The 13,175-nt window shown below is 42.7% G+C and overlaps 1 protein-coding gene across 2 annotated transcripts in view; it reads right to left on the reverse strand.

Annotated features, from left to right (window-relative positions):
- The window catches only part of phip (PHIP subunit of CUL4-Ring ligase complex), a 44,159-nt gene extending 35,118 nt beyond the window's left edge, over positions 1-9,041 (reverse strand). Inside the window, exons 1-7 of one of the 2 annotated variants that reach the window (XM_085133992.1) lie at positions 8,848-9,041; positions 8,676-8,734; positions 8,561-8,590; positions 8,350-8,409; positions 4,906-5,056; positions 4,569-4,667; positions 2,045-2,205 (exon numbers count right to left, since the gene is read on the reverse strand). In XM_085133992.1, the coding sequence (XP_084990118.1) occupies positions 2,045-2,205; positions 4,569-4,667; positions 4,906-5,056; positions 8,350-8,409; positions 8,561-8,590; positions 8,676-8,734; positions 8,848-8,887 (600 nt within the window). In that variant the 5' untranslated portion in view covers positions 8,888-9,041. The remainder of the gene's footprint in view (positions 1-2,044; positions 2,206-4,568; positions 4,668-4,905; positions 5,057-8,349; positions 8,410-8,560; positions 8,591-8,675; positions 8,735-8,847) is intronic. The other variant, XM_085133991.1, reaches the window with a different exon arrangement.
- Between the last annotated feature and the right edge of the window lie 4,134 nt (positions 9,042-13,175).

Raw genomic sequence — 13,175 nt, forward strand, 5'->3', positions numbered from 1 at the left:
TAGAAAGGCTCATTCTATTATTAACTGTGTGAACCATCCACTTCACAGTGAGTTTGAGTTGTTGCCTTCCGGCCGCCGTTTTAGAGTACCGAGGAGGAGGACTAAAAGACTCCAGGTCTCTTTTATCCCTACTGCGTCTTGTCTCCTTAATGGCAAAAAATTGTCCTTGAACTTTCTATCATTATTATTGTTATTATTATTTTATAGTATTGTTCTGTTTATTTTTAACCTCCTGCTGCTAAACTAATTTCCCCGTGTGGGACAATAAAGAAATTGAATTGAATTGAATTGTTAGCTCAGATTCTCCTTAAACACTCATAAGTCTGCAATCAAAGTGCACGATCGAGTCTTCAATGGTGAAACCACCTTTGGGGAGAGTGCCTGACTGCGATCCAACTCGCTGACGGTTAAAATGCTCATGATTCAACATGTTGCCAGATCCATCTGTTTTTTAGTTAAGAGCTCAAAATGATTTAAGTAACAGGTAACCGCGATGAAGACGCGAAAGATACACAAACACAAATCCACTTGTTTTAAAAAGCCAGCGATTTCAGGATGTAACGCTTCATAAAATTAAACTTCTTCACTTTAAAATAAGAATTTTTGAGGATCAGACACTGTTAATGACAGTGTTTCATTTTATGTGCTCCAACATGCACCTGAAACCTTTTTTAAAAAAAATCATAACGCTTTATAAAATAACTAACACAGTGCTGTATGTTAAGTATCAGCTGACGTATTGGTTGCCCCGAAAGCCTTGACCTTTTATAACTACAAAGCATTTTGGGAGACCTGCCACGCCGTCTGCACCACCATAGATTTAAGAGCAAAGTGCAATCCTCCCTGTTTCCTCACAACTACAGATAAGATTTTAACCACAGTCACAAGGACAACCAGCACAACTGTTCTCGATTTGTCTTTTCAAGCGACCACAAGAATTGGCTGTTTTTAAAATGATGTTATGCAAATCGATATAACTGACTGCAAAGCTGTTGTTGGACCAAACTCGCGTGCACTTGTTCACCGAACACAACAATCCCGGCGAATCTTTAGGGCGCACAAAACAATCAATTAATATGCCTGAAACAGCATAAGAGCCTGAGCAAAAGGACTGACGAGATCTAAAAATAAGAACATATATAAATAAAAATGATCTCGTGATAAAAGGAGGGGAAAAAGTAGCGGAGAGAGAGAGGGGGGGGAAAAAAAGGAGAGAAAGAGAAAGTGAGGGAGAGCAAGAATGAATTTTAATTCTGGCACTTAGCCAGCGCCTCAGAGGAAACATTTTCTCCAGTTATGATGAGAAATAGCAAGATGAAGAGTGGGGGGGAGGGAGGAAGAGAAAGGAACAAAGGAGGGGCAGCATAGCATGAGGACGGGGGGAGAGAAAGAGAGATAACAGGAAAAAAGACACAGAGAGACTCAATCTAACCCCCTCCTCCTCCTCCTCCTCCTCCTCTCAGCAGCCAGCCATTTTTAGAGATTTAAGAAGTGAAAGCTGAAAATGGTGTAGAACAGCAGGCAGTGTTTGACTCAAGATTCCAAACAGAAGGACGGCAACATTAAATCAACATTGTCTCATTGTTCCTTCACCATTTAACACGATACCAGAAGCTGTACCTCTCTCAAACTAGGTGGAAAAGGCATGCGGCAAATGTATACAACGGGCACCCAGGGGGCAAAGGTCAGCTTACTTCTTTTGAGATAAATGCTTTCACTTCATTACCCGTGACTATTATCATCGCACAGCTGTCTGAGTTTTTCCGACGTATAACCCAACAGGTTACAGCTGTGAGTCACTGAGTAAAAGCGTCCTACCACAGTTAGGTAAACAGTAATTACCGCCTAGCAGAACCGTTACAGCGTGAAACGCAGACGCTTGTGCGTCTTGGTGAGCGAGCGGCACCTTGTAACAATCTAACAGAGTGCGAGACGTGACTCTAAACAAACAGCAGCAGCCACAAGAAATCAGACTCGAACGGGCTCTCGTTCACAAGCTAATGTCGACGCAACGTCGAACAAAAACGCGAGTGGGAAAACTTACGGTGAAGATGCGTCGCCCCGTCCTGTCGAAGGTCACGCAGTACACGGACGACAAGTGTCCCAGGATCCTCTTGTGCATCTTCATGTGCGTGTACACGGCCGTGGGCACCAGCTGACGGAGACGGTAGGCGCCATTCAGTCGACGGCAGAAGCTCGTCTCCACTGGATGTCAAGAAAAACATGCACGTTAGTACGGAAAGACACGAGTGTACAGAATGTACAGATGTAAACGTCACTAAATATACATTAAACTGACAAAAGTCTCCACTCGTCTGCTTCCCCATGCACACTCCAATCTTAATGCAAAGAGTTTAATATCCTGTCAGTTTAATATAATAATATAACAGCTTCCCACAAGGTTTAGGAGTTTGTTTATGGGAATTTTTGAGCGTTCTTCCAGAAGCACCTTTGTGAGGTTAGGCGCTGATGTTGGATGAGAAGGCCGGGCTTCATCCCAAAGGTGTTTTATTAGGTTGAGGTCCGGACTCTGTGCAGGCCAGTTAAGTTCTCTTCCATACCACACTCAATCATCCATGTCTTTATGGACCTTGCTTTGTGCAATGCTGCGCAATCATGTTGGAACAAAAAGAGGCCATCCCAGAAGTGTTCCCCCAAAGTTACGAGCATAAAATTGTCCAAAATGTTTTGATATCCTGAAGCATTAAGAGTTCCTTTCACTGGAACTAAAGGGCTCCCTCAAACCCCTCAAAAACAAACTTTATACTTTATACTTGGCACAAAGTAAACCCAAACGCCAAACCCAGACTCGTCCATTGGACTCGTCCACAGAACACGACTCTGTTCCTCTAGAGTCCAGTGGCGCCGTGCTTTACACAACTGCATCCGACTCTTTGCATTGCGCTTGGTGGTGTAAGACTTGGATGCGGCTACTTTCATGATCCATAACCGTTTCCATCAAGCTCTCTACACACTGTTCTTCTGCTAATCTGAAGGACACAAGTTTTTACAATAGAGCATAAGAATGCTGAAATATTTTAAAGTAGGGCTGCACGATTTTGCATAAAATGAGAATCATGATTTTTTGCCTTAGAATTGAGATCACGATTCTCTCACGATTCTCTTTTCCAGTATAAATATTTATTGCACTTATTAACTGCACATCAGCTTCGTAACAGTTGAGACTGAACATAAAAACAATAAATAAACATAAAAACAACAAATGACTCACATTTTGTCGTTGCTGCAAAACGTTGTACTGCTTGAAATTGCGTCTCCACCGTTGCTCGACACTGCGTGTATAGAGCAGGTAGTGCAACAATAGAAAAATAGTTGCGGGACGGCACTGTGTAGCGTTTGTCTAGGGTGTTGATCATTTTCCTAAATCCCTCGTTTTGCACAGTGTTGATGGAGCCATATCTTTGGTCAGGTGATAAGTAACAGCCTCCATAATTTCTTTGTGCCTGTGGGAGTTCGACGTGTATAGGGAAGCGCTGTATAAGGTTCCCGTTATTGATGTTTGGGTGGTTGACCGGGACGGATTTTCTACTGTCACTTTCTCGTCATCCCTGACGTGCTCTCTGTTGTTTTTTCCCTGCTAATTTTAGCATCACACGGCACAGCTTCTGTATCACGTGGTATAAGGCTCCGCCCTTGTCATTTGTTGAGCGGGAAGAGTGAGCGCTTGTTTTCATGCAGATTACGTCCCGGATCAAAATGCGGTACAATCGTTGTTGTCTTTTCTTTTCTTTTTTTTAATCGTTGTCATTTGGAAATGAGATCGCACATAAGTATGAATTGAGATCGCGATTTTCTAACGATTAATCGTGCAGCCCTATTTTGAAGTGAATTATTAAAAAAAAAAAGACCTCCATCTTTTCACTCTTGGACTTATTAAGATTGGCTTTGTATGATTCACCATTCAAAATAATCCTCATTTATCTTATTTATCCTCCGCAGTACAACCCTCTTCTGATTGGGTGTCCCTGACACACAGTAGGTTTGAATGTAGCTGAGTAAGGCTCCTCTGCGCTGTATCTGATGCCGGTGGTATAGTTGCTGCATCTGCTAGTTTATAGAGGGTCCTTGGGTCCTTCATGTTTCATGAGATGCTCTGTAGAGAAGTGTCCATGTGACCTGCAGTTTTGTGCCAAAATTCGCATGAATGCTTCAGATGGATTCCAAGAGGACATGAAGGACTACTCATCCATAGTGTCCACAGCTGTCCATGTGCATCTCCACAAGCAAGTATAATCCTGGACTGAGATGGTCGTACTGAGCACATCCGCTCTCACTGACACTGACATCAGATCCAGGAGTTAAAAAAAACTGTCCAAACAGCGCTCTTATACACGTCTGGAGCCGGAGCTTTTGGATTATTTGTAGATGCATCCCCCTGATTTTTGGAAACTTTTGCCATGTTTATTAAGCGCGAGGTGAAGCACAACAAGTCCACTTTTTAAAAAAAGATCCACAAGTCTGTGTGCGAACATACAGACTTCTTTAGGCAAATAAATACTTGGCCCAGTCATTTTGGCCCAATTTACCAAAATGAATGTTTTCCTTACCAATATTCGGCGGGCTCCCGTAGATAACAGGTGGCTCCGGTGGACGTCCACAGTGCAGCGCAGCCAGCGCTGAGCCTTTCCACACAACATGTTTGCAACCTGGAATTTACACACACAGCACAGATGCATAAGCACAGCTATAGTTAAGTGGGTGTTGTGCATGTTGATCTGGATGTATGCAGTCATATTTGCATAACCACGCAAATGTATACATTCACCCTATGTCTTGGTAAGTCAGCACTTACACGCAGGAAGACACAGGCATTGAGCGAGTGGGTGTTTTTGCGCGTGTGTATATTTAAGTATGCAAATGCAAATGCACTGCACGTGAACTCACTCTTGGCGGTGCGGAGAAGATTCTGTCTGCCAGCTCCTAGAAGGCTGGTGAGTCCAGGCACACTGGCAGGGACCTCCCTCTCCAGCAGCGGACAAACTCTGGTGCAGACCTGCAGCAGGTGGTCTGGCGTGATGTGCCTGTAGAGCTTTACCTGAACGCAAGCATACACTTGATTTAAATCTGTCTTCAGGCTGGTAAATGACCACAAAAAACAACTACTGCTAGTGGGGGGAGGGTGGTAGAGTTTAAAAAAAATTAAAAAGGAAGCTGAGAGAAATGTGCTCAAAGAGCTTTCCTGCCAAAAGCTGCTGTGTCAAGACGTCAAACCCCCACCAGCTGGATGATTTCTGCTGCTCCAACCCGACGACAGTGGTGTGAAAAAGAAAACGTCTCAGTGGAGGTACAAATGGGTTCCACATCACTACGCCAAATTTCACACAAAAATCTACAAATCTATTGGACACATCAGGGGGTGAAAACATGTCAGAAGGCAAACAGTGGCTGCAAAGAGTTGGGAGTTCGCCTTGTAACCGGAAGGTTGCTGGTTCGAGCCCCGGCTTGGACAGTCTCGGTCGTTGTGTCCTTGGGCAAGACACTTCACCCGTTGCCTACTGGTGGTGGTCAGAGGGCCCGGTGGCGCCAGTGTCCGGCAGCCTCGCCTCTGTCAGTGCGCCCCAGGGTGGCTGTGGCTACAATGTAGCTTGCCATCACCAGTGTGTGAATGGGTGGATGACTGGATATGTAAAGCGCTTTGGGGTCCTTAGGGACTAGAAAAGCGCTATATAAATACAGGCCATTTACCATTTACCAAAGTAAAGGGAAATTGAAACTTTAATTTCAAATTCAAGTATTTCCAGCAAACAGAAACACTGAAAAATCCAGGCCACTTCCACAAATGAGTGTTGAGAATCTTAAAGTAAATGCCCCTCTGCTCTCTGAGTGTGTCAGAGGAAATCACACTAAACCGCTAACAGATAAACTAACAGATAAGATCCTTTTTTTTAAAAAACTGCAAAAATAAAGACGTATTTATACACTAAAATGAAAAAGATGAAGGCTTTTAAATGGTGCGGCTCCCAGCAGCATACGCACTACAACAGCAGAGAATTGAGGGAGGGGGTGTGGCATGCAACATAAGAAGCAGAAACCTACGCTGTTATAAACACACAGCTTCTCTGATTCCACTGACACATGGGGACCCTCCTGTGTGGCCTACTTCTAAAGAAACATGCACGCCTGAATGAGTGGAATGGCACGCACGAGCCGGGATGAAAGCGAGACATGGAGGGGAATAATGCAGCATGCAGCAGTGTGTTTACTTGGAGCAAGCCAGATCGCTTTAAATGTATTCACTCAAATCAGACGTGCAGTCATCGGCTTTGTTTCAGACACGTAAGCCTGAAATTAAACAATTATTCCACTCAGTCACACACACACACACACACACACACACTTTCTCCATTCCTTTATCTATCTCTGTGACACACACACACACAATTAATGACCCCTTAATTGCTTTCAACATCCTTGCTGGTTCACAGACGTGATCAGTGTTTCTAAGTACATATCAGCCCCTCTTAGGTACACGCAGACCCACAACTGACACACACACACTAAACTAAGTGATGTGCAATAACAATTTGCTCCATTTTCCTTCCTTCTGAAGGGTAATGGATAACACTCCCCCAGCCACGGCTGCACCATCACAAAGCACATGGCCCCACACCACTACAAGTTACCCTCTATATAATCATTATTAGTATTGCTTTATTATTATTATTATTATTATTATTACCATCCTGCTTTCCATTCATAGCCCTACAAATATCTTTCACCTCAAGCATCACTGCCTCTGACATAGATTTGCATTCATTAAAATGTATTATTACTGACAATTAATCCATTAATAAATGAGTCTAAACACATTTGTGCTGATAACGATGCAGGCTTCCACTTCCACTCAAAAACACGGCCGTATTTCATTGCGCTTCGTCTTCCTGATCAGTTTGAAATGCGACACGAAAGCAATCGAACATCTAACAAATCCGCCTTCGTTAATTAGCCGCAATTAATATCGTTAATTATTACAATATCATTGTTGAGTCCTCATTGATGCCCAACCCCCTTCTTTAACAGCGTCTCCCCCCCATAGACATCTAACTACAAACGCCCACAAAAAAATAATAAATAATCATAAATAAATAAATAAATCCAGCCGATATCCTGCCCTCCTGCCTCTAACCTCCCTGCTTCCGCTTGGTCTAATAATTAAAACCCCTCCGCAGTATTTTTTTTTAATACGGGAAATTATGCACAATAGACTGGAGGCAGGCTGAAAGACTGGGGACGGGAGGAGGAGGAACGGAGAGCCCAGCGAGCCAAGCAGGAAGAGAAGAAAAAAACACACACACTCATACGAGCGGGCAGAACGACGCTGTCAATAATTTCTTAAACCTATACATTTACACGGCGATCAAGCTGCACTTTACGCCATCTAGTTCCGCGTGTGCTTTGGGACGTGAAAACGGAAATCGTCCCCCACAAACATTATCTCGTAGATTAACCAGGTCGCTGTTTTTTTAAAATCAGTATTAAAATAAAACTTTTAAAATAACACAAAAAGGAAAAAAAGATAACGGGGAGTGCGCGCTTTTAGCAGGTCTGTCTCGGAAACAAATATGTAAGAGGATGGTGAATTCACTCCACGCCCCCATGCGTAAAAACGCCGCTTTCAGGCGAAAGCCCCGTTTGTTTACATGACAATTAAGCGCTCCAATTAATAGCGCGATTATAAGACATCAAGCTGAACGTTACCTCGCATCTTCACACCGACTGATCCTTCCTCTGCTTTTCCGTCCGAGCTCGCACCAAAACAACCCTCTCCCCCAAAAAATTAAAAAATAACCACTCCACAACAACCTCAAAGAACAGGGGGCGAGCCGTGACTCCGGCTATACTGACTATACTCTTTATATTCCCCACGAATAAAAAAAAAAGTCCTGTTTTCTAACTCTTGTGCCCCCCTGTGTGTTTTCAACCCATGCACACAAATTATGGTTCTTGCAGGACAAGAGCGCCTCCATCTCTCTCTCTCTCCTAGAGGCTCGTGGCGCAGGGAGTCCCTCCTCCGGATCCTGGCGCTCCTACACCACAACACTCATGACGTATCAACATTTCACACACATTTTTCACCAACAACTCTCGCAACCTTTTGGACATGCATGGCCACCAAACTCGCACACCGTGGCGCACACAAGGTTGGGACCCGAGCCCCTTGTAAGTGCTCCAAAAAGAGCAGCTTCCCTCCCCCTAAAGCCTGCAGCCGACTCGCCCTGCAAAGTCCTTCTTCAGTTTGTGCTCCACCACCTGATTTAAAAATTGCGGGAAATTCAATTTTTATTTTGCTCTCTAAAAACTTTTTCCTCAGTTATACAGCACCCTTACCAAATTTTCGTACGTCCCGGGGTGTTCCTGCCCCGTCCAGTCCAGCCTTTTGGGCAGCAGCTGAGGTGGAAAAACAGTGTGGACCGTGATCATCCCGTTTATAGACGTTACAGGTGATGTTTTAAAACAGTAAATGGTAAATCAGAGTCAAAGCAACATCACAAAGTACAGTGCAGAGAGAAGCATCACTCTCGTGCTGCTGACTGCTTACCTCCTTCTCCTCCACCTCCCTTATCAGGGTCTGAAAATAGCATAAAAATACAGAATTACACCTCGTGACAATTGCCGACATATTATAAATTCTCCTAAAATGCGAAAACACCAACCTCGGCTGCTTTTTGACACGGTCCAGCTTCTAGAAATCGGGCTATTAGGAAGTACAGTTCTGGTATGGTTGGAGGGGGAGAAGAGGACGGGAGCTGCGTTAGAAGAGGGCACCGAGGAAATTGGGGGGATATTACAACGACCGTGACATAGTTTCCGATCTCCTTTACTCACCAGAAGTCAACTGCGCGATGTGTGTACTGTCTGAAGCCATTTTGGTGTTGTTTGCCAGGGCAGCGCCAGAGCCTGTGTGGTGGGTCTAGGTGGCTGCCCTGTAGCTGTCACTGTTTATCCACCAGGAAGAGGCTGCCTCCATTCAGCTTCGCTCGCACGAAGTCCCGGCTGCGGGAGTATACCTCCGCGGAGCGATAATTAGTGCGCGCTGAAGGCTTCACCCCGCCAAACACCGCCTTCCTTTAACAAAGACCGAATGGCTAAATTGTGGCTGTACTGAGCGCCGGCTGGGGCGAATTTCACTTACGACCGGTTTGCCGTGGAGGCATGTTTGTTTTAATCCCCCTCCCCCTCAAAGGAAAAAGCGCAAGCCCTCTGCGGAAGAATACAGGCGCTGTGTCTCACGTACGCCGCCGTCGAGGGGAGGTAGAAATGGCAGCCTGCTAAAGGAGAGGACACATTGCTGCAGAATGGCTGTTATTTTGTAACTAGACGGCATTTATCACATTTTTATTCATTAGAGTCCATTCCTCTGTCATTTAGTGTCTATTGCGGATTACCACAGCCTAATTCTTGCCATATTTTTTTTCTGTATATTCGTAGCTGGCGGGTTCAGAACATGGCTCCCGTGTTTGAGAGGGATTTACAGGCGAGCAAACGTTTCAGCTTAGTTTATCATTATTATTTTTTATTATCAAACACCACAGCTAGCCTGCTCTCTTATCAGCTCTCCGTGTTCTTGCTGCTGGTCTCGCTTGTCGTAACTTTGTCGCTATTGTGTAATAAGATGTCCTAGCTAACACACCCACTCTCTCAGGGAGCCGTTTGGTGGGGAAGTCGTCCATTTCTCTTCCAAATACTACCAGGCAATAAAATGGGGGAAGGGTTGGAGAAGGGGAATGCAGCTTAATGAATGAAACCCCGTGAGTTACAGCAATTTAATGGCAACCGAGACACTGAGACAAGGCACACACATCAAGGGGGATTATCAAGGAAATGCATGACAGGATGCCTCAGTGACAGCTGTGAATGAAAAAAAAGGAACAGCAACTCTTTGGTGTTAATTTTTACTTTTTAAAGTAAACTCACAATAATATTTGCGCAAGGGACGTACATTATAGTTTTATTAAAAGCCACTTCACCAATGACAAACAACCCCTCCTGGTCTAATCTTACTTCCCACATTTAATGTTTACTGCTGCAAGTAAGACACAAATGAAAGTGAAGGTAAATACACACCGCACGTGTTTCAGATCATTTTACAACAGTTTGGAGTTTTCTTTTTTGAAATATTTTACCACATATCTTCTGGGTTTTTTTTTCTCTTTTCAATAGCCTACATGTGTGACGTTGCCTATGTGGTATAATTGAGCTAAATTGAAATATTCACATCCACTTACAGTTGCATATAATTCAGTCTACCTGCACAAATGATTAACACTAGTACAGAAACATATCACCTCTACATTTTAATTTCTTTAATTTCTTCTTTATAAACTATTTCAAATCTAATGCATCAACAGTGCATCTGGGAAGATGCTATAAGGCTTCGTGCTTCTAAGAGTCAACTTAATTTTTTTTGTCTAATTTAAACAGAGTAATGCCGTTCTATTTGTAAAACTAACAAGGTGTAACTCAAATAAAATCAAGTGTAACGCACACAAATTCGGTCTGTATCGACACTTTCCACAACTGTCATTTATGTTGCATCGTTTGGCAATTACGGGTTCATTTTGTCAACGTTAAACACAAATAATACAACGTTTATAGGCTGCCAGATGGACAGGAACTCAACAGAGAGTGTTCTCATCACCAGTGGCTACACCACCTACCATTATTCCATGTCAAAAGCGTTCTGGCAGATAGGTGGGTGGACGATTACTCTGAGAGGAACGAGCAATATTTGAGCTTTTCAGAAATCCACTTTAGTATTCTGACCCTCCACTGACAGACTTTTCGATCTTCTCTTCCAAATGTGCGCATCGTATCAGGCCACATTAAACTCGTCCATCCGTGGACTTCACTGATCGGGTGTAATTTGACCAACAAATTCTGTATATATTTTTTAAAGCACAGAAAAAAAGTTAAAATAATACTTAAAATATTTAGATGATCAGTTATGGGTTTTTCAGCCTAATCATTAACTTGTATTTTACCGGTTGACCTGAACCCTTATGACTAAGTTTATTGTGTGGGGGCTGACACCACCACAAGGAGGCAACCTCACCATGTGTCACTTTACGGGCCAAAGAGGAGTCAAAGGTTATGAAAAGATGCAATCAGTTACAGATTTTCTTTTACTATAAATAGCTCACTGATAAATACTGATCACATTAAAAAAGAGATCTGAAATGGTTTGAGGTTATCTTGACAACAGTCCACACAGAGATACTTGTTTATCCACACCCTTGCAGATCCACACCCTTTACTAAACGTTGCCAGATAGCTTAAAAATCCTGTGAGGTGTGGAGAATTACTTGGCTTCAACACTCTTTCCCTGCTAGAGACAATCGTCAGACAATCAGGACTCTGATGTCTTCAGTAGTTAGAAAACAGAAGTTTCAGCTAAGTACTTTTGCAGCCACGTAACCTTTCTCATATCTTTAGTCTGGATTCAATGGTCTTCTCTGTGGGTTAATACAGTGGCTCTTTTTTAAGTGTCATGATCAAGGTTAAGTAAAACTAGGTGTGGTAAAACATTTTAGTTAACCCCAATGAAAATACTAAAAAATAATCGAAAAAACGTGAAAATAAATATTATAGCGGTCAAATCTTTCACTACTTTTGTTTAGACTTGTCATGTTTACAATACTGTGAGTCTGCTACGTTCACAGAGGGTTGTGTTTGCATTGATACACTTTTTCTGAATTTCTGAAATTGTCTCACTTTCAAATTCCCTGCATATTTGAGTAAGTAAAGATGCTACAGCTGACAATGAAACGAATAAAACCACCTGAAACATGAGTCAAAAAAAAGGTAAATAAAAAATTAAAAAGTAATAACAAAATATAAAACTATATCGCTAAGGGTGGTTCAGTGGTTTGCACCATAACCTTGCATCTAGAAGCTCCTGGGCTGATGTGCCCTGCTTTTGGCCCCATGACAGCTGGGATACATTGAAAATAAAATTCTGGTCAAAATGCTTTAACTAATTTAATCACATGTAAATTATCCACATAATTTTATATAATGCAAAATGATAAATTTAATCAAATCTGCTCGAAAGAGATTTACTTGATTGGTGTAGATTCGGCTTCTACAGCTCAGGGTTCTCTGTCCTGTGTTTGTCTTTTATGTTTGCGATTATTTTAGAGCACTTTGGTCGGCCCTGCTGTTTTTTTAAAGCACTTTATAAATAAAGTGGTATGGTTAGGTAAGCATTTGGATAAATCAAACCTTTTATTGTATATATTTCAGTTTCATTTTACTCAAAATGATTGTTTCATGTTTACTGAAGGTGAAAAGTCATTTTTTGGGAGTTGGCAGCACAACCCTAAACTGGTTAAGTGGTTCAGAAAATAGATACATTGTTGTTTTACAATGAATTAAACGAACTTGTAAATTAAACGTGACCAAAAAAGGACACTAGAAGGACATATTTGCACAGAGTTGGAACTTTCTGATACATTGCACTCATTGATTCTTTGTCTTAAGTAATTTTATGTATATTTTTTAAATGAACCTTTTGAAAACCCTGGAGGTCCCACAGCAGCACACCAAAGTACCTATAGGGGTGACACTGGGTTAAAAGGTGTTTCCCACTTAAACACATTATAGCAATATTAGTGTTTTACAGCATCTAACAGCTGAATGGTGATAAAAAAGCATCATGTTGTTGACCGAGGCTCATCTCAGTACAGTTTTGTCTCCTCAGTATGTGGCAGTACCTGCACAGACATCATTTCACCTCTACATGCTAGAGGGGAAAGGAACTGGCTATAGGCCCACAAGTGTGAGTGACAGGTTGTCCTGCAATGGAGAGACCCAACACTTTCACTGGTCCCACCACTCTGGCAAATGCTGACCTTTCACTTCCTGACGCAGCAGTTGTATTTAACACAGCCACGTGCCCCTGGCGACCTCACACACATGCACACAAAAGTGCACACAGACACAGAGTGGCAGCTTTGTGTCGGTTAAAAAAAGTACTTGTAAAACCTGAACACAGAGAGGAAAAGCAGCCTGTGTGCAGGCATACAGTTAAAATACAGCCTACTAGTGTCTGGGGAAGTACAAAACATGGCATTGCTGTCCAAATGCAGAACCTATTTCACAATGTTTTTATTTACCAATGAGTGAAGAGACACTAAAAAAAAAAGAGTCCCACG

This window comes from Neolamprologus multifasciatus, chromosome 15 (genome assembly GCF_963576455.1).
Source record: "Neolamprologus multifasciatus chromosome 15, fNeoMul1.2, whole genome shotgun sequence".
NCBI lineage: Eukaryota > Metazoa > Chordata > Actinopteri > Cichliformes > Cichlidae > Neolamprologus > Neolamprologus multifasciatus.